A 26,590-nucleotide genomic window follows, 5' to 3' on the forward strand; every position below is an offset into this window, starting at 1 on the left:
ATTCCATAGCTTGAGTGATAAAGCTGAATAAGACCATTGTTAATATACAGAGCAGGGTATGGGTTTATACAAGTCTTATAGGTAATGGAAAACCCTTTAAAGCAAAAGGTTAGACTTACTCAAAATACAGACAAGAAGATCATGCAGTATGTAAAGCAGAAGCATCGATGAAGTTCAAGGCCCAGTTTGAATCTTAATCTTCATACCACCATCCTGTTGTGGATTTCTCACCTTGAATATCTCTGAAGTGGAGGGAACAAGTACTGGGTATGTAATTTGGGATTGCTGGATGGGCTGAAGGTTTGATTTAATCTAAAACTGTGCTGTCTGTTTAGTATAGTCTTAGCATGATGGTATCATTTAGGGGTTCAAAGCTCTGGACCTTGGAGTCTAGAATCCAGCAGGTTTTTAGTATTTTCTCTTGAAATAATCACCAGCTGAAGACTGTGGAGATGGGATGAACCAGTGCTGGTTATCCCTAATTAGATCTAATTAACATTCCTCCCAGTTAAATGGCTCTTTAGATCTTAAGGAGACACAAAAAACTTGCTTGATTCCATACCCTGAGAACCCTGTTATAATGTGTGGTAGATTTTCCAGTGCCAAAGTGCCAAAGACTCTTTTTGTATTTCTTTAAATTGAGCTTTACTGGCCCTGTTGCATGCTTTCTGAAAATCTTTCATTAACCATCTATCAAAAATCGCTGTTGATAGTTCCAAGTCTGACTTCAGCTGGTTATGTATTGCATTCCAAACTCAGGCTGTATCTGGTGTCATGGTGTAAGATGGTTATGTGAACATCACTCTGCAACATGCTCAAGATTGTTCAAGTTCCTAGGGCCAAAGACCTGGCATTTTGGCAGTGTATTTGAGGCTTTTTGGTGCAGAATATTTACTAGGAGATGTGCCAGAGATATGTAAGTATTGGCTCTGACTGAGAACACTCTGTTTTCAGCAATGTGTTTAGACATTGAGGGATTTTAGTACTGTATAAATAGTTCATAGTTTAAAAATACAGAATATGTGTACTGTGGAGCCTTCATGTTTTCATTCAAGCTCTGGATCATTGCTTCCCAAATTTTTTTAAATCACACTTTAAACAGTTTATTTCAAATTGAAACATAGGCTACAATTTCAATGAGAAATATTTAACTTCACTTTTCTGACTTGAATTTCGTGTACAGTGTGATCTTGTTTCGATGAACAGATATTCCATATTTGGCTCAGAGCCAGAAGGAGCTACACATAGCTCCCGATTCGCACTTTTTAAATATAATTCCTTTTTACACACACTTGAGACCTTTCTGTGGCACACAGTTTGAAAAGCCCTGCTCTAGATAAGTCTTGACAAGTTTATCTCGCGTCAAGGGACAAAATCTCTGCTGTTGCAGGTTAAGTGCAGATAAGGAATTCAAATTCTGCTTCGTTAAGAGCAAGAGATGGAAGACCAGTTATATACTGTAAATGCTTTAAGTCTCACTCATGAAATAATGAACAGTGGTTCACTGTCCCTTTGTCTGCTTTTCTACCATCTACTATTTTTCTCCCTCTTTGTCTCTCTTTTACAGTCACTGGTTCCTGTTCGCTTTGAGACTCGTACTGTCACTGGATTAGTAAAGGGTCATGCTTATTCTGTGACAGCAGTAGAGGAGGTGAGGATGCATTTGACCTATGGCAAAGTGCCTTACATAAGGGCACTTTGACCAACCACTACGTCAGACATGAGGAAACTGGGTGCCCTTTCCTCTTCCCCAAATCTTGGGGATGTCAGCTCTTTCTCCTGCTTTTAAATGGCTTTTTTCCCGATGCTAACATCATAATCTGAGCAATGTTTCTAATAAAAACACAAAACACCTTCACTGATAAATCTATATGGTATATATATCGACTGGTATATCAGTAGAAGGAAAGAAAACAGTAATTTCAAGGTGCAACTGTATGTATAATTTATTAAGGCAATTGATATATAGAAAAAAGTTTCTTTAAAATCAGACTGTTCTGACAATGGGCTTTCTGTGTTACTAAGATGAGGTGACTGACACTCAAGCGATAAAGTGATATCCGTATTTTCCACAATTATTCCCATATGTCTCCAGGCGAAGCTGGCCCAACAGAAGGAGGGCAAGGTGAGACTGGTGAGGCTCCGTAATCCATGGGGCCAGGTGGAGTGGAATGGACCCTGGAGTGACAAGTGAGTGGCCGAACCCCATTCCCTATTGTTGCATCAATGGCTTGTTTCTACAGAGACCTGTGATTTTAAGAAGAACGTAATGAAATTAAGACAAATCCCAATAGAATGCCAAGCACAATATGGAGGAGACAATAACATGTAAGCTGTCACACACTGCACTCTCCCTCGCAAACGCTGTTACATTCCCAAACCCACTGTTTCACAATCTCATTCCTAAACTGAACCCATCACATTCTCACATGCACCAGATTCCACAAATTCTCACTCCTGTCCCAATTATCCAACCACGTGCCTTTCCCTTCAGTATTTTAAGTTCCCTCACACACCAACCCATACTCACTATCGAGAAGCCTCCTGTGGTATTCTTTTGTTCGTGTTTCAACCTTCTTGACTGATCTCCCAGTTTCTAATCTTAGTTCCTGCCTTTTTTGACCACGCTCTTTGGATTTTGTTTTTTGGATTGTCTTTCTTGGATTTCCCTTGTTACCGGACTCATTGCTTCTCCAATCGACCTTTCCCCTGGATTACATGTTTTGGATATTGTCCCTGTGCTACTCCACATTCTGCAGGATTCACGGTTACACATAAGGACCTCCTATTCTACCTATCGGTTCCCTGACATAAGCATCTGATCTCTTGGTTTTCTGGATCACACAGGACTAAAAGTAGATCGAAAAGGCAGATACTTCTCCTGTGGATATTCCAACTTTTTTAGGGAAGGGGACTGTTTTAATATAGGATGATGTACTTGTGGGAGGGAAAAAAACACTTTCTTAGAGTAAGTGGCTGTCTGACAATAGATGATCACAACTGATGAAAAACAGAGGTCAAAAGCACAAGGAATCCCCAACATCTGTGAGGTTTTGCACTCAGGTAGCAGTGGGGAAGCCTATTGGTATTTGCATCAGGATCAAAAGAGTTGGTTTCCTCATATACTGTTCGTTATACTGTATAACACAACAGGTGTAACTGTGTAATGCTACAGCAAACATCTGTTTTTTAACTTTTATAAGCTCTTATAGTGTATTACCTTAAACAACAACAAAAGAAATAAAATCACTGATAAACCAGACATTTACTTTTCTTTAGCTACCTGGACTTTCATTAGAACATTGATAATATGAATATTTTCTTTTTTCCCCACAATATCTTTATTTCCTGCTGACTGACTCACAATGACTGTGTAGCTCCAAGGAATGGGTCACAATCTCAAAGTCAGAGAAGGACAAACTACAACATCAGAGTGTGGAGGACGGAGAGTTCTGGTAAGATGGCTTTCAGAAAGCTCTCACAAACAGAGTTCTGTTTTTTATCAGAATTCCCATTTGTTTTAATAGCCCCTGCTAATTTGGCAAAGACTTACATTTTGAAGCAGAAGTTTGAATGATTTAACACCAAAAAACAATGATGCTTTTCCACCATTACCATGGATGGTGGAACTGAGTTTACTCACATTTTGAATTCAGTTCATTAAACATAACATAATTCATTCATTTCTGAAAAGGAAGTGTTGCTTGAGATTTCACAGGAATGTATTCTATACCTGTTGATTGTGAAAATTGCAGCTTACTAAATGCTAATTCAGGTTAGCATATCTGTGGAGTGTACAGTATGCTGGTCCTGTTATTGTCCTGCTCCCTGTCAGTTCCTTGTTTTCAACACTCTGGTATTTTTTGCAGGATTTGCTCTCAGCTGGTTGTCAGTGTAGTTGTCTGATAGTCCAGTAGGCACTTGACAATTACAGTATGTGTCTCATGAATCTAGATGTTTTGGGTCTGTACATCGTTACAGTGGTCATTGGCATAGGTTAAAGGTGGACAGCAATTGAGATAGTTGCACATTTTAAATAACATTTTAAATTAAAAATTGGTCTCTATAGAGCAAAATTTAAATAAGCAGAAGAAAAGATATATAAATTATGCTATTTAATATATTAATAATAGTTGACCATGGTTGTAGTTCTAAGTGTGTTCCACAGTTTAGAAAAGATTTTTGAAACAAACAAGCAATACCTTGAAAGTAGTTTTTTGGTCTGGAAAATCATTTTCATCACAATATACTGTAGTGCACTTAAGGGGTCAATGTGTGTGCAGCATTAGCTTGCTATATGAAGATTATTAAATCAATGGATTATTTACATTGAATGGAGAAAGGTGTTCAGAGGCAGCTGCACATTGATGTTAATGTTCTTCATTGAGTATCCAGACGTTCACTGCCTTGTAGTGCTTTGTCTAAAAAAATGATCACAATAAAATACATTTCTACTTCCTAAAAACACGCTGTGTTATTGTAATGTCATGCAGAATTATGTTGTTCTACTCTTGTACCCAGGATGTCATTTGAGGACTTCAAAAAGAACTTCACCAAGATTGAGATCTGCAACCTGACTCCTGACGCCCTGGAGGACGATAAACTCCACAAGTGGACTGTGTCAGTGAACGAGGGGCGCTGGGTGAGGGGCTGCTCTGCTGGAGGCTGTCGCAACTACGCAGGTAGGCTGCATCAAAGCATTTGACTCAATCATGGATTCAAATCCTCTAACAGTTAGAACTGAAAAACATACCGTACGTCTGCTTAAGAAGTTCTTTGCTCAGAGAGTGCAACATGACCCTGGAAACTCTGATTTAAATCTGGGCAATGTCACTAACTAGCAGTACTGAGGAGAGCCTTAGTGGTAAGGTGGGTGGAAAATGGCAGATGGCTTGTTAATAAACTCGTAGAAGTATATGTTGCTTGTCTTCAGCGGTCAGCAGTGTGAGGATTTTGTAGATGAAGCTGAAGAGCAGTTATCTAATTCAAAGTGGTGGATGCAGAAGGGGCAAAACCATTGCTAACTATATATTGAAAAAGTAAACAGTTTCTTGTGATCAATCATAGTATTTACATGGTCAGCTATAGTAATGTACAGAAAACACTTGACAAAACCATAGGAAGGCAATGTGAAAGTACTGGAGATCAATACAGTACAACAATTCCCAACATACCATGATTCTATAACAAAGCCGATCCTTTAACAATATGCCCCCCCCCCCCGCAGACACATTCTGGACAAACCCACAGTACCGTCTGCGGCTTATGGAGGAGGATGATGACCCCGACGACAATGAGGTGGCCTGCACCTTCGTGGTGGCACTTATGCAGAAGAACCGCAGGAAAGAGCGCAAGATGGGTGCCAACCTGTTCACCATTGGCTTCGCCATCTATGAGGTTTAGACTTTCATGTACATAACCTACATACCACACATAGCCCTGCAAGCTCATACACATATTGCCCCATGCGTGCTGTCTGTATTACTGCAGACAGGCAGACACTGATGAAGACACAGGCAGGCAGCCAGTGCAAACACAGACACACACATAGCTGCTACATACTCTGTCACAGTATCACTGCTCACAAACCCTGTCGGTATCAGTGGCAAGTGTTTCAGGATCTTCTACAGACAGAAACTACAAACACCACTGTAAACATCTTCAGTGCCTTATTCTGTATTTCATTTAAATTCTTATTGTTTACATAAAATCCACATATTGTACAAACTGCCTTCTGACACATCCTGTGCTGTTTATTAAAAATACACCTAAGAGCTGATTATACCTGGGACTAGGATTGGCATTAGGGTCTGGTTTTCAGATGAATAAGGATTTTGGGATAGTTATAATTTTAGAATTAAGGCTAGGGTTGGAGTTGTAATGAACTAATATTTACAGTTAGGTTTGTATGGCTAATAATGCTGTTAGGGTGGGGAATAGGATTTAAAGATCTATGTACTGTATACTGTAGACCAAGGGATAAAGTTATGAAAAACATAAAGTGGAAGAGTTGGTAAAGCAGAGAACAATATTCTGAAAAGTAATTATTTCTCACATTGCAGACATCACTATAGTTTTATCTGAAAACAAAAATAGAAAAGATTACATCTAACAGAACTTCATTACACAGTTTTCTTTACTGACACCAGTGAAGAAAACTATTTCCACAGTTACATGCACCTTCTCTCTACAGTTTCTTACTTGTTTTTTATCCTGTTTGATCACTGATCACTGACACTGAAACAATTTAGTGCCACACTGGTCATCTGAGCAGGAAAAGTAATCTTTTTGCTCCAGAGTAAAATTTGCCTCCCATCTAAAGTATTTGTGGACATCTAAAGATGCAAAAGCGATGTGCGTGTGGAAATACAGAAGAAAAATTAGCTCTGGAAAAGAAGCTACATATTTCATGTAGAATAGGAGGGATAACAGTGTAAAATAGTTTCTTGGTGACCTGTCCTGAAGTTGTTTGTTTTCTCCACTTGTTCTTCCTCAGGTGCCAAAGGAGGTATGACAGTGTGAAGAGGAGAAGAGTACTAGAAGAGTACTAGCTCTACTGCTGGCAGAATAATGCTCTACTGCTGGCAGAATAATGCAGGATAATATAGGTGCTGGTTTGCTGTGCAGACTGACTTTAGTCAACTAAATTCCACGCACAGCGATTTAATCCTTCTCCCTCTCCCCTCTCCCCTCAAGTCTCAGCTGAATATTTTCTGTATCCTATTTTTGTGGATTTAAAGGATGTACTGTAATTCACCCTTACATTTTTTTAATGAAAACAGAGATAGGGGTTTCTCTGCATTCCAGGAGAAGGATTTGAATGAATAAGAATAAATAAAATTCTAACCCAGCCAAAAACAGGACAGAAACAGCATTCAAAAAATTGCAACAAAGGCCCATTTTCACAATTTTTTGCTTCATTGCTGTACCATGGTTTTTGATACAATTCATACAAATTTATCACTAAAGCTACCTCACTGGCAAAACATCAACCATTGTGTCAGAATAGAATCATGTTCAATTGTTTTGCCTGTTATTTCCATCACTTCTCCAAAAATCATACATTAGCATTTTCATTTAAAATCCCCTTTTTTAAAATCATCAATGCCTGCATAGCTCACATCATATCATAGTTGGTTCTGCCTTTGATTTCCAGGAGTAAGTTTTAATACTTTTAAACAATTGAAAAAAATAAGCCCGTGTCTAGACCCAAAAGTCTCTTTTGACGTCGCTCCTGGACAGCTTTTTTGGTCTGAGTCTTTAACACGGCAGCGGCTTCGTTCTTCCTCCCTGGCTGCTGCTCTCTCCACCGCTCCTCCTTCCTCCTCTTGCAGATGCACGGCAACAAGCAGCACATGTCCAAGGACTTCTTCCTGTACAACGCCTCCAAAGCCCGCTGCAAGTCCTACATCAACCTGCGCGAGGTGTCCCAGCGCTTCCGCCTCTGCCCGGGCGAGTACGTGATTGTCCCCTCGACCTACGAGCCCCACCAGGAGGGAGAGTTCATCCTCCGCGTCTTCTCTGAGAAGAGGAGCACCTCAGAGTGAGTGGCCCCCCCTGCTCCCTGGCAGGGTGTGGAGGGGGAGAGGCGCAGGGTGTAGGGGTCACTGCTACGCAGGAATCTAGCCATTTAGGGGAAGGAGGGGCACAATGGGACAATTTTATAATCACCCATGTCTGGTTCCCTTTTAGCAGCAAAACAATGCTACAGTTAGAGGCCGCGGACAGAGTGGTGTTCAAACACAGAGCTACTGTATGTTCCCCTGGCTGCAACTGTTACCATATCTATCATGTTGATGTGACAAACCCTGTTGACTGGTTTGTGAAAACCAGGAAGCTTTGAATAACAGAATCATGGAAAAGCTATTTTTGAAAACTTCATGATTTTTTTGTGCACTCAGATGACTCAGAACCAGCTGGAAATTAAGACCTCAGACAGACCTTTACAGAGTCACAGAAAGCACTTACTGTAGATAAGGTAATTGACTTGAAATCTTAAAAGGTCAAGATTGAAAAATACATCTGTCCAAAAAAATTATAGATCATGGAAAATATGGAAATATTTTTTCTTCAGAAGTTTCAGCAAGGGCAAAAAATTTTAGATGTAGAGAGAATTTTAGCAGTGCCTGTATTTCTGTACAATATTCTGGCTTTATTTATTGCAGTGCTACTCAAATTGCAGTGTGTCAAAAAGTGAAAACTTAAATATTCTAACTGTTCAAAAGTGAGCTGTTGTACCCTCAGATATTTGAAGGACCTTTTGTTGGTAAAATCTTTAAGGCATGTTCTGTGTAGCATTTTAATTCTTAATTCACAATTAAGACCAATTGGATCCACCATGGGTGGCACAGTGGTACAGCGATTATCATTGTTGCCTTGTAACACAGGTGCCCTGGGTTCAATTCCTGGGGTGCTATCGGTGTGGAGTTTGTATATTCCCCCTATGTTTGTATGGTTTCCTCCCGCAGTCCAAAGACATAACAGTAGGTTAATATTCATCTGTAAAATTGACCCCAGTGTGAGTGTGTGCCCTGCAATGGACTGACATCCCATCCAGGGTGTATCTTGTCTTGCGCCTATTCCTTGCTGGGATAGACTCCAGCTCCCCTGCAACTCTCAATTGAATAAAGAGGATAGAAAATGGAAGGATGCCACCACTCTGTTACGGACAGGGTCTGCAGTCCATGTCAGGTTTTGTAGTAGACCCTATGCGATGTGATAAGAGCTGGAGGAAACAGGAGGCGTGGTACGGGAAAACACACAGCGGTTTAATGGTGCACAAAATAATAGTGACAGTCCATGAGACAGTGAGCAGGGGAGACAAAGAATGGCATCCAAATCCGAGCAGGTCCGAAGGAGGGTCAGGGCACAGTCCAAGAGTCCATTAGCAAAAGATCCATCATGAGACATGACAAGGTTAAAGTCCCTGGGAATGGGGAAAACACGAACAGACAACCAACATGGAGATCCCGGGATAACGGGACAAGGTCCTCCAGACCCCGGGCTCAGAACACGGGAGGTGTCAGGGATGAGGCCTATGCCCTCAGGAGACGGACATAGGGTATCCTGGTGCTAGGCGGACCTGGTGACATCCTAATGTTGAGCCCTGAGCCCTGGAGGAGATAAGAATAAATAGGGGGAGACACAACAAGGCACACCTGGAACACATACAAACTATCACAGGGAACTATTGACAGGAGTAAAATGGAGCGCCCTCTAGGGGAGGGATGTCAACCATAACACACTCTTCATCATGCAAATTTTGTGTTCTTTTTATTTTAAGGCATTTCCCCTTTGGTGCAAAACTGATTTTAGAAAGTTTTAGATTTAATTTCACCTGAAGTCCCTACATCTTTCACTAAGCTGTTATGAGTTATCTGACTGCACAGGGTTTTCAACTCCAACTTAATGTCCTTCACATGATAAAATATAATAAGCTAACTAAAATATCTTGAATTTTAACATAATAGTGGTCAGTCAAATGCAGTCTTGGCCACTTCTGAGATTTCTGCTATGATTATTGTCATATGCAAAATCCTGCCCCCACCCCAGTGCAAAAATGTTTTGTCCCATTTTGTCCTGAAGAGCTTTGTCTCAAATAAGGGTGTCATTATGGATTTTTCTTTTGCTTTGTCAACTCTTTCTGTCACATTTAACACCTTGAGTATGTTTAATAAGTAGTTAGTATTTTTATTATGAGGGTTGTACAAAAGTTGTAAGGGAGCAACTTCACAGAGCTACAAATGCCAAGTAGAAAATCTTTCTATAGCTAAAATTATTTCTGCTTCCTTTTTATTGATAGCTACAGTATCTGTTTTCTTTTCAGAACAGATCATTGATAGACAAGGCAAGATTCTAAATATTGGTGGTGTAAAAGTTTTTTTTAGCTTAATAGCTTTCCTTTGCCTTTCCAACAGTACCATTGCTGTGTTTGTCAGGAATGGTTCTTTGTGATTGGGTCAAAGCCTTTTCTGTCATTCATTTTTGGTTTGAGGTGTTTTTTAAGCATACATCAAGTCATTCATACCTTCTAAAAGGTGTGTTTTAAAATATTGCATCTGTATCTATTTGATTGAAGTGACACTGTACCAAAAGATGTCCTGAACAGGCTTATCACACAGAAATCATGCTTTGGTCTTTTCACAAAGCCATAAAAAATTCACTAAAACTCATACTTAAAAGTCCCAGATGAGGAAGATTAGAGTTGATAAAATAGTATGTTTTTTACCTTAAAAAATGCAAGATGGTTATTTGTTGGGCTGTATTTAGGCAAAGCTATGTGTAGGTTGGTGAGACTGTTAAAGAATCCCCTCATTGTGGGGATACAAACTTGTTTCAATCATGGTTTGGTTCCCAAACTATTGTTTTGGGTGGGTATCTGGGGAGATAACAAGGACAAACAATATTAACAAGAATTTAATTTGTAGAGTTGGAAGAAAACGATCCCAGTTCGAAGCCGTTATGGAATCTTTTTTAGGACAAGTGACTTCAGATTCGGGCATGCAGTGGTAAACATTTTGTTCCAGTATTAACTCCCCTGGCTCAGATTCCTTCTGGACCTCAAACAGGACCTGACATGCCAAACTCCTTGCGGTCCATGCCTGTCCTCCAAGCTTCACTTACTTCCTGTGACTTGTCATCTAAAACTCCCAATTTTTAATTTCCTAAAAAATGTGCTTGTCTTCAACAGTTTTAGCATGTGTAAAAAGCACAGAACAGGTAAGTACCTTTCAAGGCACTGTAAATACATCGCAAAATAAGCAGACAGTTACCCTATCAGGCCCTTCATTTTAATAGAGAGTCTCATTGGGAGAAAGGGTATTCCATGCTTTGTTAAACCGTTTTAACTCTTTACACACCTGCCTCCCATCAGGGTCAGCTTTTCACCTGTCTTGTACTTCTGACAGCTCCTATTTAGAGAAAAGAGCTCACAATAATGTTAAAAAACAAACTGAGAGAATCATGCAGTAACTGATCAGTATCTTATCCACGGGCCTGTCCCACCCGTGTTGTTACCTGCAGGACAATGTGCCCAATGAACGTACCTGTTATTAGGAATTTTGTGAGGTGATGACGGAGGTGGGGGGTATTATTATGAGTCGACTGTTGTCACTGAAATGTGTTGTGTTTTGTTTACTGGGGATACTGTCCATCCATACATACATTTTCTAACTGCTTTATACAGGGTCACAGGAGAGCCGGAGCCTATCCTAGCAAGCAATGGGTACAAGACAGAGTACACCCCAGACAAGAGACCAGTCCATCACAGGGCAGACACACACACATGTTCACACCTGGGCCATTTTTCCCAGTAGCTAATTATGTAGCAAATTAACCTATTTTTGGACTTACTTTTTGGGAAAAAAAACAGAGGGAACATGCAAACTCCACAGACAGAGAACCCCAGTAATTGAAACCAGGGCCCCAGCGCTCCAAGGTACCACCCTGCCCCCCTGAGGGTACTAGGTCATTTGCAATTCACTAGTAACAATGAAATTGGCAATGAGAACATCTAAAGGTTCAATCAGTTAAAACACTGGACACTGGAATAGATGGGGCTGGGACTGTGGAAACTGCAGCTCAGGGAGATGGAAGGTTTAGGATGTTGAGAGTGACAGCGTGGCCCTGGCCCGGTTCGGCCTGCTTTGACTAATGGTTCTGAATATTCAAGTGCCATGGTGCTGACTGCTGTTTACTACTTTTTACTCAGGGAGATCGAAAACAGGATTGAAGCCGACCATCCAGTGGTGAGTACTTCCCTTACTCCAGTACTCTCTTCTGCTCTTTTTCAGGACAGAGCGGAAATATTGTCCTCACAGCCTCTTTTTTTTTTGTTTGTTTGCTTTTGTCCAGCACAGTGCAACTCTTTAAATTCGGGAAACAGATTGATGGTGTGAGATAGAGTAGAATGTGACATTACTGTATACAGTATATATTTGGGAGGTTGGACTCTTTTTTTTTTGAGTGATTTCTTTGGCAGAGGTGTTTATTCATGTGCCCTGCATGCCATTCATAGCGAGACAGGGGTAGAGCTCTCTTTTGAAAAAGGACAATGTCCACAGAGCAGGTCATGAAAATAATCCTGTGTTCTTTTTCTCAGGAGAAACTTGTTTGAAAATAATAACTAGTACATAAGCCCTAGCTCTATGCCCCAAGATGATTGCAAATACAGTAGTAATCATTGGCTTTGTTCTCTCTTTTTTTTCTGGTGTCCCTTAGACACCCAAGAAAAAGCTGAAGGTATGTGTACTAGCATGCAAAGTGTGGTCTGGTGTGTGCACTTGAGATGTCTTAGAAATCAATCAAAGTGGCAAATCAACCAATATGAGCCTATTATATTCAATTCAAGCAGCATTTACAAGCACCTCCATATTTCAGCCTTCTAAGTAATTTGAGTGGTTCATCTAATGTTTGATCATTTGTAAATGCCTGCTGAAAAAAAAATGCTTCCACTCAACACACAAATTCAGTTCCACCTGGGGTTCTGACTGCTTTTGTGGCTTCATTTATCAAGAGCAGTACAAGTTATACTGCCTCCTGCCCAGGAATTGCCATACTGTAGACACATTAGGTGTTGATGAGTTACTGCCAGAGCAGTAAGTACCCTTCCCAGAAGCGTAAGGTCACACACAGTGATTCCATTATGTCAAATGGCTAAGGCCACATGTGCTCCAGACTGAATGCAGAGCCTCATCAATGCAGGCTAATGCTGCCATCTGTTGGCATATTGCTGTATCACATGGCAATAAAGCATTATTAGCATAATGGCAAGAGATGTTTACCAGTTTCTTTGTAGACCTTAGGTGTTCACCACCTTTATATATCAGAAATATTCAAAAACATGTTACATCATTAAATGCATTCTGAATGCAATCCTTAAATAGAAAGCAAGGAATGTAAACCTTACCACAAAGCTGTCCTATTGTAATCTTGTGTCATTGCAAAATAATCTATACTCATGTGAAAAATACAAAATGGGAATTTTAGAAGTTCATTCAAAATAGTCTTTTGCACTGGAGCAAAAATCTGGCTGGAATCAGTTTTATTTACTGTGAATCATCAAAACCACAGCAAATGCTATTTTCTTTGCTCTTGGTAGGTGTACAAGTGCAATGAAATGCTTATAACATACAGTACTTCATACTCCAATACTTCATATGTTCACACACACTCTCAGATCCAAAGTCCTTGTTTTTGAACTGTGGCAATTAAAAAGAGAGCAATTACAAAGTTTTTTATTTTTATCACGATGTCCAAACCCATATTAAAGTACTGTAATGTCTGAAGAACTACCCTATCAGGCTATGCTAACAATAAGTGAGGACCTTGAGTGTATTTTAACGAAAGAACAAGCATGTCTGAATAGTGTAAATACAAAACAGTGACCCGTAATGTGAAGCTCATCTCAGAGTGTTTAGAGCTCAAATCAGTGGGTGTGTGTGCCTTTAATTATGTGCTTTAGTCATGTCCAAGTCCAATCAGTGATTTGTGTTGTACAGAATTTGTATAGAGTGAAATAACAGTAACTCTGGAACATGTTCTGAGAATAAGTAGACCGTTCAACTGTACAATGTTGGGATTTTTTAAAAAGTATTACAGCCCTTAATGCTTTTTGTGCATGCTTCCTTACATATCAAAATGCACTCCTTATGTTGAAGAGTAAACAGATTAAATCAAAAGCTGTGCACCCAGAATGCACTGAAGCAGTGGTTTAAAAAACACAAATCAGTAGATGTGCCTGTGTGTCTGGAAGTTGTTTTGTGCCAAAAGTCACCGTCATGTTCTCTGAACTCCAAATAACCCATCCCTGTCCTATTCCTCCCCAGCCCATCATCTTTGTTTCTGATAGAGCTAATGCCAATAAGGAAATAGAGCCCGAGAGCTACGTGCATGAAGAAGAGGAAAAAAAGGATAAAAAGAAGGTTTTTTTTTCCTGACAGGGGAAGGGGGAGAGCTTTGTGAGATCTTCATTGTCTCTGCTCCCCCTGTGACACAGATTTACTGTCAGCCTAGAACCAAACCATGCCTTGAGTCACATATCTTGGACACAGAAAGAAGCATGTGATTCCCCAATGTGCAGACAAAGGTCAGAGGTTACCAGAGTCTTGACATCTGAAGGTGCTTTACTTTTTCTTTACTGCAATTGCACTAATGCCATTGGGATACATTGTGGGGTGTAAATCTAAAATCAGACATTAGGATGTAACAGTGGCAGAAAGGAGAGATTGAAATATTTAATGAATAGGATTATTTCTAAGCAATGCACAATCGCAGGTTTGGTTCTGAGGCACAGTTCAGCATCATTTACCCAGCTGGCATGGTCTTGGGAATGAGGATAAAGCAACAGACTCTGAGTGCTCCAATACAGGAATCTGTGACTGTTCCTTGGCTTTGATTTGCTTCTGGAGCACATGCATGTGTTCGGCAAGGAAGGCAAGCTGAGGGTCCTACAATACACTAGACGAATTAAGAGCCTCTCTATGTACTGTAAATACACCATACTGTGATAGTAACACTGTTTGGTTAATGCAATACACAATATCTAAAATGACTATACTGAAGATAAATTAAATATAAAGCACTCTTCAATCTTTCTGACAACTTTCTCAGAAGACTTTCAATAACTATCACAGTTCGTGTTAGGTGCACAGTATGAGATTGATCAAATGCGTTTAGAATTGTCCTGAATTCTTTTGTTCACAAGTTGTGTATCTGGGTGAAGTTCACAACATGACGACTTAGTAGTGTTAAAAACCTGGGCTCTTGCATGAAGCTAGCACCAGGTGCTGGATATTGCATAACTTGATAATACAATAGGCAGCTTTTAAAACCTGGCATAGGTGTTGCTACAGTATGTCCGTTTGGAATGAAGAAAAACCTGGAGAGGCATGGGTAAACATTGTAGTGGTAGTGCATGAATAAAGCTCTATGATATTAAATCAAAGCACCATGACATACTGTAGCATGTCAGAGCTGGAAAACAACGCAAAGTTGACTGCAAAGCATGGCATGGTGGGGCACAGAAAAGAAATCACAGCAGGATACAGTGCTATATGAGGGTGCATGAGTGAAGCACGGCTGAATTTGTGGTACAGTAACGAGTGTCGAGATGAGATCACAATGTCCTGCAAATCTTAATATTGTGAGTGGTGCACAGGGAAAGTATGTTGTATGCATCTGCAGGAGCAAATTTCTGAATGAATTTGCAGGATCATTACAGCAGGCAAGGCCTGTGCCAAAGAAGTTAGAATCCTCTCTATAGAATTGCATTCATAGTCTTAAATTTGAAGACCAACAAGAGACGGAATAGCTTTTTATGTGCCCCAGTTTTTTGTGAATGCAAAATTACTGTTAAGGAAAAGCGGGCTTTTGTTATCGTCTTTTATTTCAGTTTTCGACCCGATTTTGCAAATGACACCTTTTTATTAAGTGAATTTTCACCGAAAGAAACAACATAGTTGCAGGACAAAGAGATTATCATGTGTAACTGGTCATTTCTGTTGTGTTTTTTTTTTTGTTGCATATAAGAAAAAACACATAGGTTGTGTCCAGCATCTACCAGAAGAGATCTGTATCACCCATCTCTTCTGTTAAATAGGGTGGTTTTGCTGGGATTTCCTGAAATGTGAAGTCTGTTCAACTGTAGCAGCTGAAGGGAGGCTAAGGCTTCTGTTCTACCACTAGACCATATTTATAAATCTTCTCTTCCAAAGTGTTTATTAGCACTGTTTTCCTTCCCTATAGAAAACAATGATATTCAACAGTAGTTAAGCACTGCTTCTATTTTGATTTGATAATGTACTGTAATGGTCTTTTCACTAAAATGATCCTGAAAAAACTTTGAATCATCAGGCATTTTTAATTCCTCTTGTGTTAGAACGCTAATTGGACAGTAACTCTGTCACTTTAAAAAGGCCATCCCTTGTTCCAGGTAATGTGTAGGTCAGGTGTTAAAGCATTGATTTTTCTTGGGCAGATTTTCTATTAAGCCACTTATAGAATATAACATCAATATACATGATGGATTTACCACAAGTTTGCTATTACTGTCACTTTTCCTAAAAGTAATAAAATATACAATACATGAAAATTCCAATGAGGTAACTCACAACACATATGGTTTATTTTATCGATGCTTTGTGCAAGCAAGTCTTTATTAATTTTACTCCTTAAAACCTCTATCCTTCAAAAGTTAGTATAACAGACTTCGAGTTTTTGAGACCATAAGCCTGTTTCGTTTTAATAAAAACACTACCACACAACCTGAAAAGTCCATGTTGACTAGCAGAAAACATTTCATCATTAATTATAGCAATGCTTGGCACAGAATCTATCTCCTTTGGTCACCCACTTTATTTGATTTCCCTCATAGAAAAGCAAACAGACGTACTGCATGTATGTCCGTAACTCCTTGGCTACGGAGAATTTTCAAACTGAATGTAGCAATGATTGAGGGCGCTGAAAGTCATGCACGTTACTCACTCTGTGCGCACAATTTGTGAATTAAGGCGTCAAAATAAGGAGCTTTATAAAATTCCAACATATTTCCTGATATCACAACTGAACTCGGCTATAAGGCACCATGAAACTTTAATGCGTATGGCTGTTACATATTGTCAGATGAACTAAACATTTTCTTAGGATGTTGGCGTGGACAAAATCTAAAAATGTTCGCATGTTTTGCATGTTGCTGTCAAGCAGTCTCCTGCACTGAGATCATAATGCATTCATCCTGCATGCTCTCTCCCTGACACCGCTTCCTTTTCCCCACAGCCAGCTCCTGCTTCAGCAGGAGAGGAGACTGAGGAGGACAGGCAGTTCAGGACCATCTTCCAGCAGATTGCCGGAGACGTGAGTACCGAAGTGCCTGTCCTCAAATTGCAGAAATTGGGCAAAGATGGACTGAGCCCCTGACAAATACAAATGCTTTCATGGTGCAACATGTTCTGGTTGCAGGTTTGAGCTATGAATTGCTTGTCTCTTTGGGGGTGTTTTTTTTATTTTTAAGTGCCGACATTTTAATTAATTTAATTCAGGTGAATTAAATTCACATGGCTCTAGCCATGTACCATGTTACCATGTAAACAAAGTATTGATTGATTTAATTCTCTTGTGGTTAATTTCATTTGTCTGAAATGCTTTCTGCTCTACGAATTGTATTAGTAAAGCATTGCATATGTTAACACATTTTTTATTTGTTTATGGGCTGTGAACTCTATCTCCTTTTACACGCATTAACTGACCTGATTTGCATTCTCTTTCAAGGATATGGAAATTACAGCTAATGAGCTCAAGAATGTGCTCAACAGGGTGGTTGCAAAACGTAAGTTCATTCTAAATTTATGTCATAGTTCTAAAAGGCTGTTGTTCTCAGGCTTGGAACTATTACGCCATTAATAAGAGAAAGACTACAGTGTTATGACTGTTGATGTTCAGGACGAGGGCTGATCACTAATTATCTTGGGCAATTACAGTACTTCACTTTTCTTTTTTTGTCCAAATACTTTCTGCTGTATGAAATGAAGAAATGCATGTTGATAATATCCGTAGGGATCTTGGCATCACAAAAGAATTTGGAACATTTCAAACTGTGGAGTGAATACTTCTTGCCAACTGGCCGGAAAGAGAATTACAAACATTGCAAAATGATATTTCCAGAGTGCTGTGCCACAATAAAAGCATTAGAAGACATACTGTATATTTTAACAAATATTGGAATACATACGAGAAGTTACAAGCAATGTGAAGCCACTGAGGCCATTAAACTCATTTGACGGCTGCTATTTAAGTTATGTGAGGATCTTGTGCTTTTTCACTACAGACTTTGTGTTATTTTTTTCTACAATGGAATTGTCAGTCAGGAGTAGCCTGGTTTTGAGCACATCACTTTTTCTCTCTGCAGACAAGGAGATGAAGACAGAGGGCTTCAGTCTGGAGTCGTGCAGGAGTATGATTGCTCTCATGGATGTATCCTTGTCGTCACTGCATTCACCACCATTTTCAGGGGCTTATAATTACGTTACCACACCACACATGTAGTTTCTGATCTTGGTTTCCAGAGGTCATGTGGCTTTCTCGCATGTGGTTCATGTGAACTTTCTCTCCTGTCTTCTTGATGAAATAATTGGCTCCAAAATTCTCATTATATTTCATGGTCTGTCTGTGGCCACGGTGGTCTGTGAAAATGCCACTACTTTTTTCCCTATCTGCTTATACTGTATATGTATACATTGCATGTCACAATTTCTCCAGTGACCAACCAGCCTGGTATTCAGCCTCGTAAAGCAGTTATTAATCAACCACGGTCTTTGCTTAATCGTGTAAAAGGAACCAGAGTGAGAAAATGAGCCAGCTGTTGAGGTTGTTAGACAGCCTCATGGCAGTCCAAGCTGATGTGGGTATGCAATTTAAGATGCAGGATTGGAGTTGACCAGATTGGCTAAGGAAACCAGAGGTGGGTCAGGAGGGCTATCACCCACCCATCAAGAGGTGGAATGAGAGAAAGGAATACAATTAAATGAAAAGAAGAATCTGAATGCTGGGAAAGAGGGATAATGCTTTCTGGATTTATACATATTCAGAGAAGATCAGATGTTTTATCTTCCTTGCCCAATTTGTTGTTTAAAGAATGCCAATCAGAATAACAATGTACAATACAAATTTTACATATAAGCAGGGCTCAGCCTGAGGCCTCTAACTCTCTGACTCCATTAGTGAAAAGTGTTACTGGTCCTAACTCTGTTCCCTACAGACTGATGGTACAGGCCGGCTAAACCTGCAGGAGTTCCAGCACCTCTGGAACAAGATCAAGCAATGGCAGGTAACAGCGCTTCTGGCTCTAGCATTTAACCTACAGTACTAATGAACACATCAAGGTTCATTTCAGAGGGGGCAGTCAAAAGCTGGAATGCCCAATCCATTGTATTGCATATGGGTGTATGATTGGTAGATCAACTTATTAAGTTCAGGAACATTGATTTATTTAATTAAGAATTTGGCTTTCAGGGTGATAGGGTAGTGCAACAGTTAATTCTGTGACCTTGTAGCTATTGGGATTTGGATTAGGTTCCTGTGTTGAATTGTTCTTCTTGTGACCATGTGGGTTCTGAAAAGGTGTTCCTTTGTCCTCCCATAGTTCACAGACATGTTGATTGGGTTAAACAGGATCTGTATTTAAGTCCTGCAATGGGCTGAAAATAGATGTGTGGGTGATGTTGGCTTTTCTACTTATAGTCATTTGGAAGTTGAACTGAACTTGGAAGTATATATTTTTTAAATAAATCTGCAAAGTATCTCCTGCAGATAATGTTATACAACTATGGATTTACAACCATCATGTTTGTAAATTACTATTGCATGTTAAAAGAATAACTTTTCTTTTGAGATGGTCCTTAGGTAGATAAGAACAAGCCAAAAGTCTGCCATCAAGAGAAAATCCCAACCTGCACTGTCAAACAGGTCAATGCTAATGATGTGAATGTTGTCCTTTGCTTCCAGGGAATTTTTAAACACTATGACGCTGACCATTCTGGAACTATCAACAGTTATGAGATGCGCAATGCTGTAAATGATGCCGGTGAGAGGACAGGGGGCTTGCGTATGTCTTAGTATCTGTTTACTGAGAGCACTGTGTTGTGTGCTACAAAAGTGCAATCGCAATGAAGCATGTATAGTATTTACTGTACATAAACTCTGGTGCAAACATAGTTAATATGTTGCAGTTGTTCACCAAATTTGTTTGCTCCCACATTTTCAGCTTGTGGTGTTTGGTATGTAGTAGTTCTCTACAAAACCATCTTTCATTCCACCTCACAGATGGGAGACATGAAGTCCCTTAACAAAGCAAATGCTGCACATTTACCTCTCTTCTGCCCCTCCCAGGCTTCCGTCTCAACAACCAGCTGTATGACATCATCACGATGCGCTATGCCAACGAAAACATGAATATGGACTTCGACAGCTTTATCTGCTGCTTGGTCAGGCTGGAGGGGATGTTCCGTAAGTGACCCCCTTCCCACCACACAATGAGGTCTCTGGTCTGGGTGACTTCATTGTGATCAAATATTCTCTTTTTTCCTAGGAGCGTTTCATGCCTTTGATAAAGATGGCGATGGAATAATCAAACTCAGTGTGTTGGAGGTAAGCAGAATATATGGCTATAGCAATTTCTAGAAGTACAGCTAATCCAGCTTATGGAGCATCGTATTTTCCTTACTGGGGTCTTTTGAAAAACAGCTTAATATGGTCTACTGTATATATTAAACTGCAGACGTTAAAGTGAAGAAATGGTTATACCCAATTGCCCAATTTACAATTACGAATTTAGCCAGTCTGAGTCAATGTGAGAGCCTGTACATGTACTACTTCAAAATGTTGAACACACCCCTGCCGCTCTCAGCTTTAATTATAGAGACCAGTCCAGGTATTTACGTCAAGCCAGAACGTCATTAATTTAGGTAAAGCCCTCACTCGCAGTTTTCGTTGAAAATGCTTTTGTTGACATGGACCTGCTTTGCAACAGCCTGTAAAGCAGAGGTCAACAATCTGGTTCTGGGGTGCTGGTGTGTCTCCAGATTCCAGCTGGGATCATAACAATCTGAATCAGCTTATTATTAGCTTAATTGGACCAGTTTTGTGTCTTTTCATAGCTCTTAAGGCACTGGTGCTTTCAAGACACCTAGACTTACTGACCCTCCAGGGCCAGGACTGGGGACCCCAGCTGGAGATGATGTAGTGCCCTTCTTGTGACTCTGGATGTGTGTTTTTATGCAGTGGCTCCAGCTGACCATGTATGCCTAGAGGTGAACTCCTGCATCAGCGGCAGTAGGTGAGCTGGGCTCTCCGAACACTTCTGATGACAGACGGCACCAGCCTTTACCTCATTTTTTAACAGCACCAGCCTCAGCTGTGCCTCAGACTCTTCCTCCCTTCCCCTTCCTGCTTCGCTCACTGCAGACCCAGCACGTTTCTTTTCTCCATCATATACCTCACACGGGCAAAGCCATTGCCACCACTGCCCTCTGCCATGCTTTCTCTCTTTCCTCTGTGTGACTAGATCTGGGACTCCGTTTCTTTAACATGCACTCATGCACCACAGGCTCTGTATGACTTCCAGTATAAACCTTAAACATTGCTCATCTGGAAGAAGAATCCATCTCCATCTGCCTTTTTAAAGAGCTAAAGAGTATACAATTTCTGCTTTTTTATTCTTGTGAACTGCTGTCAATAACCATCAGTTTACCTACAAAAGCAATGTGCTTTTTGTGTTTCTAAGGAACTACAGTACTTTCATTTTGTGCTGAAACTGTCTCGATGATCTAGGTGCCAATAATAACCTCTACTGAAACCCACTGCTAATGTTTCTACACACACGCCTCTTGAGTGTTTCCTCAGACATGACCTCCTATAGCAACAAGGTTTATTTGATAACAAATGAGTATTTCCACTGAAAGGCCAGTGTTGAACCCTTGAAAAACAAGAAGAAAGAAACAGCAAGAGTCTCACTGAAGATTCAGCACTGTCTTCTGTGCCTGCAACTAAAAAGTGATGTAATCCATTGGAAGTAACTATTGTCTAATAGTCTGACTAGAATCAGATAATCTACTTATGATTCCCATGACTCTACAACTTGCTCCCTGTGATCAAAATGTGTAACAAAATGTGTTCCCAGATTCACAGAATCTATGAAATATTGAATAACAGCTCTTGTAACAGTGGGTCGAAATTGGTCTAGAAACAAAGTTTGATTTCCTAGCAATAGCTGCAGTTAACTTTGCTAATTACGATTAGAAATCTTACAGAAGCACTACCCACTCTGTAATTTTAGTCAGTTTTAAAAAGGTATCCCTAAAGTTTGAAAATATGATAGTATGTAAAACTTTAGAGGTTCCCACAAAAGGATATAAGCTTCTTCAAAACTGATTTTCAAGTTTTAAGGAGATTTGTTTGTGGAATTCTGAGCTGTGAGGACAAAGACCAGTCTAGTTGTTACAGGACAAACAACTCAGGACATGGTCCTACTGAAACTCCAAGCCTCTTCATGAAACCTGTGAATATTCCACTCCGCCCCCAGACTCTCCCCTCCCCCAGGTGCTTTTGGTGCTAGGGTAACCATCGTGAATGAGGAAGGGTTGGAATTCTGCTTTGAAAGATTGGGTAAAATGAGTGTACTGCATTTTTAATCAAATAAATAAGTGTTGGCTGAATTTGCTTTGTTGAGTCCTCCTGTGAAACATCTCATACCACACAGAATCTTCTCATGAAATGTGACTGTCATAATGAAATCATATAATTAATCCTGCTAATGTGCAAGTTCCTCTCCATGACATTCCGCATGGTGTGGCTACTCCGGTCTTTAGATTCCTCAGGTGATGGGATGATCCCAGGCCAATCTGGTAATCAAATGCCTCCCAGAGCCTGCTTCCTTCCTTTCTCATATGATTGCTTAGGTAGAACATCTCATTCGCTGAGCAATGTCTGCCAGACAGTTGCCTTTAAGGTCAATAACAATCAGGCAATCTTCAATACTCAAGCAGGGCATTGTTTTTGTACTGGATCTTTCATCGCTCGTGCAGTTTAGTCACGTTTTGTTGAATAGCTGTAAAAATTCGGAATCAACCAATTGTAGAGACTTTAATAACTCAAATGTCAAACATTGACCACCTTATATTTTTGTTAAACAACATGACTTGATTACATTTTTATCTGAAGGAACAATAATATTCAATCAACAAACATGTTTCCTCACTATTTAAAATTTAAGTAGTTTGCCTAATGAGCCACTGATGTAAAACCGGGAGACTATTGTGTTTGCATTATGCATCAGTAAATATCTTTACTAATCTATCTTACTGTAACCCAGGCTAAAATGCTGAAGCATCAGGTTTAGTTGCCTGAATCTATGCACAGATCTTCTGAGACATTCAGTTTCAAGACTATTTCATTGAAGTAAAGAGGATATCATCCTTAGGTGTAATGATGCTTTTTGTTTTTCAATTAAAAAAAGACAAGAATCTGTACTCGTTAATGAAAACACTAATAGAAGGTAATATCAAAAGAATTACAATGAAAAAGAAAATGAACCTGAAAGAAACACTCAAAGGCCAACAGTTAAACATCAGGAAAGCTTAAAACTTTACTTTCTTTTGCAGGTTTCCTTTCTTTTATAAAATTTCAACAACTTCACAGCTTTGTACCTTAAATGAAAAGGTATTGTCAAGAAATTATGGAAAGGCAGCACTGAAACTGCTGCATTGTTTTCTCAAAATGATACCCCAAAGACAAGGTTTTGCACTTCAGGAAAATAATGTGACACTTAACAGAACCGGACGGTTATACAAGGCAGTAACGAAAATTTTGAATCACAACAAATACCTTTTAAAAACTTAAGGATCAATAACTGGTGCTTAGGAGAGAAATTCAGCAGAATGGCAGGATAATTCACAATGCACAGTATTTCAAATACTCATCACTTAAGTAGTCTGATTAAAAAAACAATTTTAAAATGTCAAGGTTTCAAGTATGTAAGTTTAAATTATCTTTTCTTACTATATAAAAATGATACGAAAAATACTAACCAAAGAGTTTCTTAAACAAAATATTTCTGCTCATGTTCCAAGTACGGTATGGAAATCTGTGTTCATATTCCTGATACAGTCTTTTATTCACCATTTAGACTTCAAGAAACAAAAGAAGCCAAATGCGATGGGCTGTGATCTCACAATCTGTGTTTCATGCTTGAAAATACTCTTTACAGGATTAACACTGTAAACAAATACAGAAAAGTACAAAAACACTCACACGGTTAAAAAAAAAAATCTACACTTTCATCGTTTATAACGTGTTGTAACTGTCATCTAACATCTGCAGAACTTTAGGCTCCCAGACGTGTGTGAGGAAAGAAAAACAGAACAGAGAACTAAACCTGTTTTGCTATGCATCTACGTGATTCGCTGCTCGAGAAAAGAGATGGAATAGTAAAAGACAGCCGGAGCCCTTTCTGTTGTGAAGCTACAGTGCCAATGGCTTCAATCCTACAGCACACAACCATGAACGTAACTTTTCAAGTGAAAACATGAATCTGTGAGGGGAAGAAAAGAGATGAAGGCATTGGTTGTCTGCAGCACATGTGCTTAGTGGCCGTTTGCTATTCTCTCTAATCAGTATCCGCTAGTGAGGAGCGTGACAGTCCAAAGCTGAGTGGAGAAACGGCACCTGGAGATATCCACTCTAATGGAAGACTACAAGAAACTAGGAAAAGAAGCAGTTCACATTTTTGATGCGTTCTATATGCGACACTGAGGCACTTCACGTCACAGATGTGAAGGAAAAGGAACTGATTTCCGACTGCTGATCTGATTCCTCCAAACACACAAACTAAATTAGAAACCACACAGGAGGTTCAACCTGGTTATGGTATGGCACTGATGCCGCCAATTAACAGCATTTGTATGATGCGACGTGAAAATGGCATCACCGGGGACATGGTGAGTACCATGTGAGTAAAATAACATAAGGAAATATAACAAATACACACAACAACAAACTCGAGTATGGTGTTCCTTTTCATGACTCAGGTGCAATACTTATTCACCACTGAAATGTTCAGCACAAGCAGAGGTATTAAACTCTACACTAATACCCATGGCTGCAATGAAACCACACACACACTGTAATCGTGCTCTGTACCATCACTGCAAACAATTTCCTGTCATAAAAACTCAACTTTAGGCACTTCAAGACCATAGCACTTCAGGTATGCGGCCTATTCTTTCACACCAACTTGTAGTTTGCAATCTCAACACAATCTAAAAAAAAAAAACAGAAAAACAACAGAAACCCATTCAAACCGATCAATATATTTCTAAGTAATTAAAACAACAAGAAAGGAAGCAGCTTTTTAAAAGTGGATTTAAATCCACAAATTTCAGTATTCTCTTTAAAGCTGCTCAGCTTAGTCACTCTGCTAGAGCCCAACAGACAGTATTGGGACACAGCAAGACTGGTAGGAAAGGTATAGAGATTTTTAGCCTCGAGGAAACTCAGAAACATCAGTGTTCACAGCTGGTGCAATGCTGTTGCCAAGGCCCTTGTCACGTTCAGTATTAACAACACAGGACCGTGTCTCTTGCGGGTGATATCAGCAAGACAACCAGCAATTTTGCACAGCATTCTGGTTCCATAGGCATAGGTTTGCAGGACATTTTCTGCTACAGAAAAAAAATTAAAAAGTTCCAATTGTTCTGAAGTACAAAAACAATCATTTCAACTGCCTACAAAGACTCCATTAGTCAGGATCTTGAACAATTTATCGATATTATATGATACATTGTAGTTATCCAGTTAGCAATAAACTTAGTTTGTGTTTAACCAATTTGTAAATACTACTATCAGTAAGGTATCAAATCCAGGAAATGAAGAAAAATTCAATATTATTTAAAACCAGGATGCTCTGCTCAGAGAACTGATCATACACTATTAGTGTAGTTTTTTAACCCCCTACCCATACAGTCGGGCAAATAGGTTTCTGTAACATTTCCTTCAGTAAGTAACTGCTATGCAGACGACAACACCTGTGCTTAAGTTTCTCTGAAACAAAGAGCTGACTGCACAGTTTTACTTTTTTGGTCTGTATTAAAAAAAACAACAAAAAATGTCAGGCAACAGAATTTTAAGAAATACTTAGCACAGAGGGAAAAAAGACGACGAATATGCCTGAAGAGAGCCCTCCAACAATAACAGCTGAGCTCTTTTCAGTCATATTTCTGGATGAGGGTTCATGGGGACAGCCTCCGTTTTCCTCTGCTAACCAGGGATTCACAATACAGCAGCTGAGTGACAGCCCTGCCTGCCACAGCCACAGCGCAGGTGTTTCTGAGGAGGTGGACTGAGCCAGCCTGTAGCTGGCCCTCCCTGTCCCCCTTCACATCTAATCCATTGGGAATAAGACTGTCCCTCCTGGGCCTCTGGGTCAGGTGAGGTGGAAAGGCTGACATGCAAGGAGGCCTTTTTCTTTGGGTCTTCCAACATGCTTCCCAATGTGGGAAAGTTTCGTCATTAAGGATCCACTTTGCTGTCTTCTTCCGCATGTTTCTGCATGTGCTTGGGAGCATCCTGGAGGAAAATGGAAAAAAAAAACATCAATATTGCGGACAATATATACTTCCTTCAAAACACAACCCATAGCATTCCATTTGAAACTATCCGTCCTCAGGAAAGAATGACGCTCATCTACCATTGCTCTATTAATAAAGCAGTGGTGCTGGAAGGTCAGTTCTGCTCAGGACTAATAAAACTGCACACACCATTGACATGTAGCAGAATGACAAGATTAAATAAAATCTTTTTCTGTAATCATGGTGTCAAAAATACCAGAAAAGTATTATGTATTATCTTTTCAGTCAAAAGTATTTTCTGCCATTCTTGTTATTTTAAAGCAGTAACCATTCAAATAGGATGATTCTTTAGCTTATATAAGGCCTTATATATAAGGCTTAGATAGAGGGAACTGTTCTTAATAGCATTCAAACTTTACAGGGGAATTCTCATTACTGACCTAAGAGACTAATGACAGTGAAACACCTCCAACAAC

At 39.7% G+C, this 26,590-nt stretch overlaps 2 protein-coding genes across 2 annotated transcripts in view; one reads left to right on the forward strand and one right to left on the reverse strand.

Annotated features, from left to right (window-relative positions):
- The window catches only part of LOC148828413 (calpain-3-like), a 46,992-nt gene extending 24,791 nt beyond the window's left edge, over positions 1-22,201 (forward strand). Inside the window, exons 7-24 of the mRNA XM_088925573.1 lie at positions 1,568-1,651; positions 2,096-2,190; positions 3,378-3,455; positions 4,522-4,682; positions 5,228-5,397; positions 6,497-6,508; positions 7,335-7,543; positions 11,711-11,747; positions 12,220-12,240; positions 13,827-13,922; positions 16,774-16,851; positions 17,266-17,323; positions 17,903-17,967; positions 18,752-18,820; positions 19,498-19,576; positions 19,882-19,998; positions 20,081-20,139; positions 20,773-22,201. Of these exons, the coding sequence (XP_088781699.1) occupies positions 1,568-1,651; positions 2,096-2,190; positions 3,378-3,455; positions 4,522-4,682; positions 5,228-5,397; positions 6,497-6,508; positions 7,335-7,543; positions 11,711-11,747; positions 12,220-12,240; positions 13,827-13,922; positions 16,774-16,851; positions 17,266-17,323; positions 17,903-17,967; positions 18,752-18,820; positions 19,498-19,576; positions 19,882-19,998; positions 20,081-20,139; positions 20,773-20,799 (1,515 nt within the window). The 3' untranslated portion in view covers positions 20,800-22,201. The remainder of the gene's footprint in view (positions 1-1,567; positions 1,652-2,095; positions 2,191-3,377; positions 3,456-4,521; positions 4,683-5,227; positions 5,398-6,496; positions 6,509-7,334; positions 7,544-11,710; positions 11,748-12,219; positions 12,241-13,826; positions 13,923-16,773; positions 16,852-17,265; positions 17,324-17,902; positions 17,968-18,751; positions 18,821-19,497; positions 19,577-19,881; positions 19,999-20,080; positions 20,140-20,772) is intronic.
- Positions 22,202-23,109: 908 nt separating this feature from the next.
- Positions 23,110-26,590, reverse strand: part of LOC148828414 (zinc finger protein 106-like) — a 29,573-nt gene continuing 26,092 nt past the window's right edge. The window contains exon 22 of the mRNA XM_088925416.1: positions 23,110-26,112. Coding sequence (XP_088781542.1) covers positions 26,056-26,112 — 57 coding nt within the window. The 3' untranslated portion in view covers positions 23,110-26,055. The remainder of the gene's footprint in view (positions 26,113-26,590) is intronic.

The sequence above is a fragment of the Atractosteus spatula genome, chromosome 9 (assembly GCF_055471065.1).
Source record: "Atractosteus spatula isolate fAtrSpa1 chromosome 9, fAtrSpa1.hap1, whole genome shotgun sequence".
Lineage (NCBI taxonomy): Eukaryota > Metazoa > Chordata > Actinopteri > Semionotiformes > Lepisosteidae > Atractosteus > Atractosteus spatula.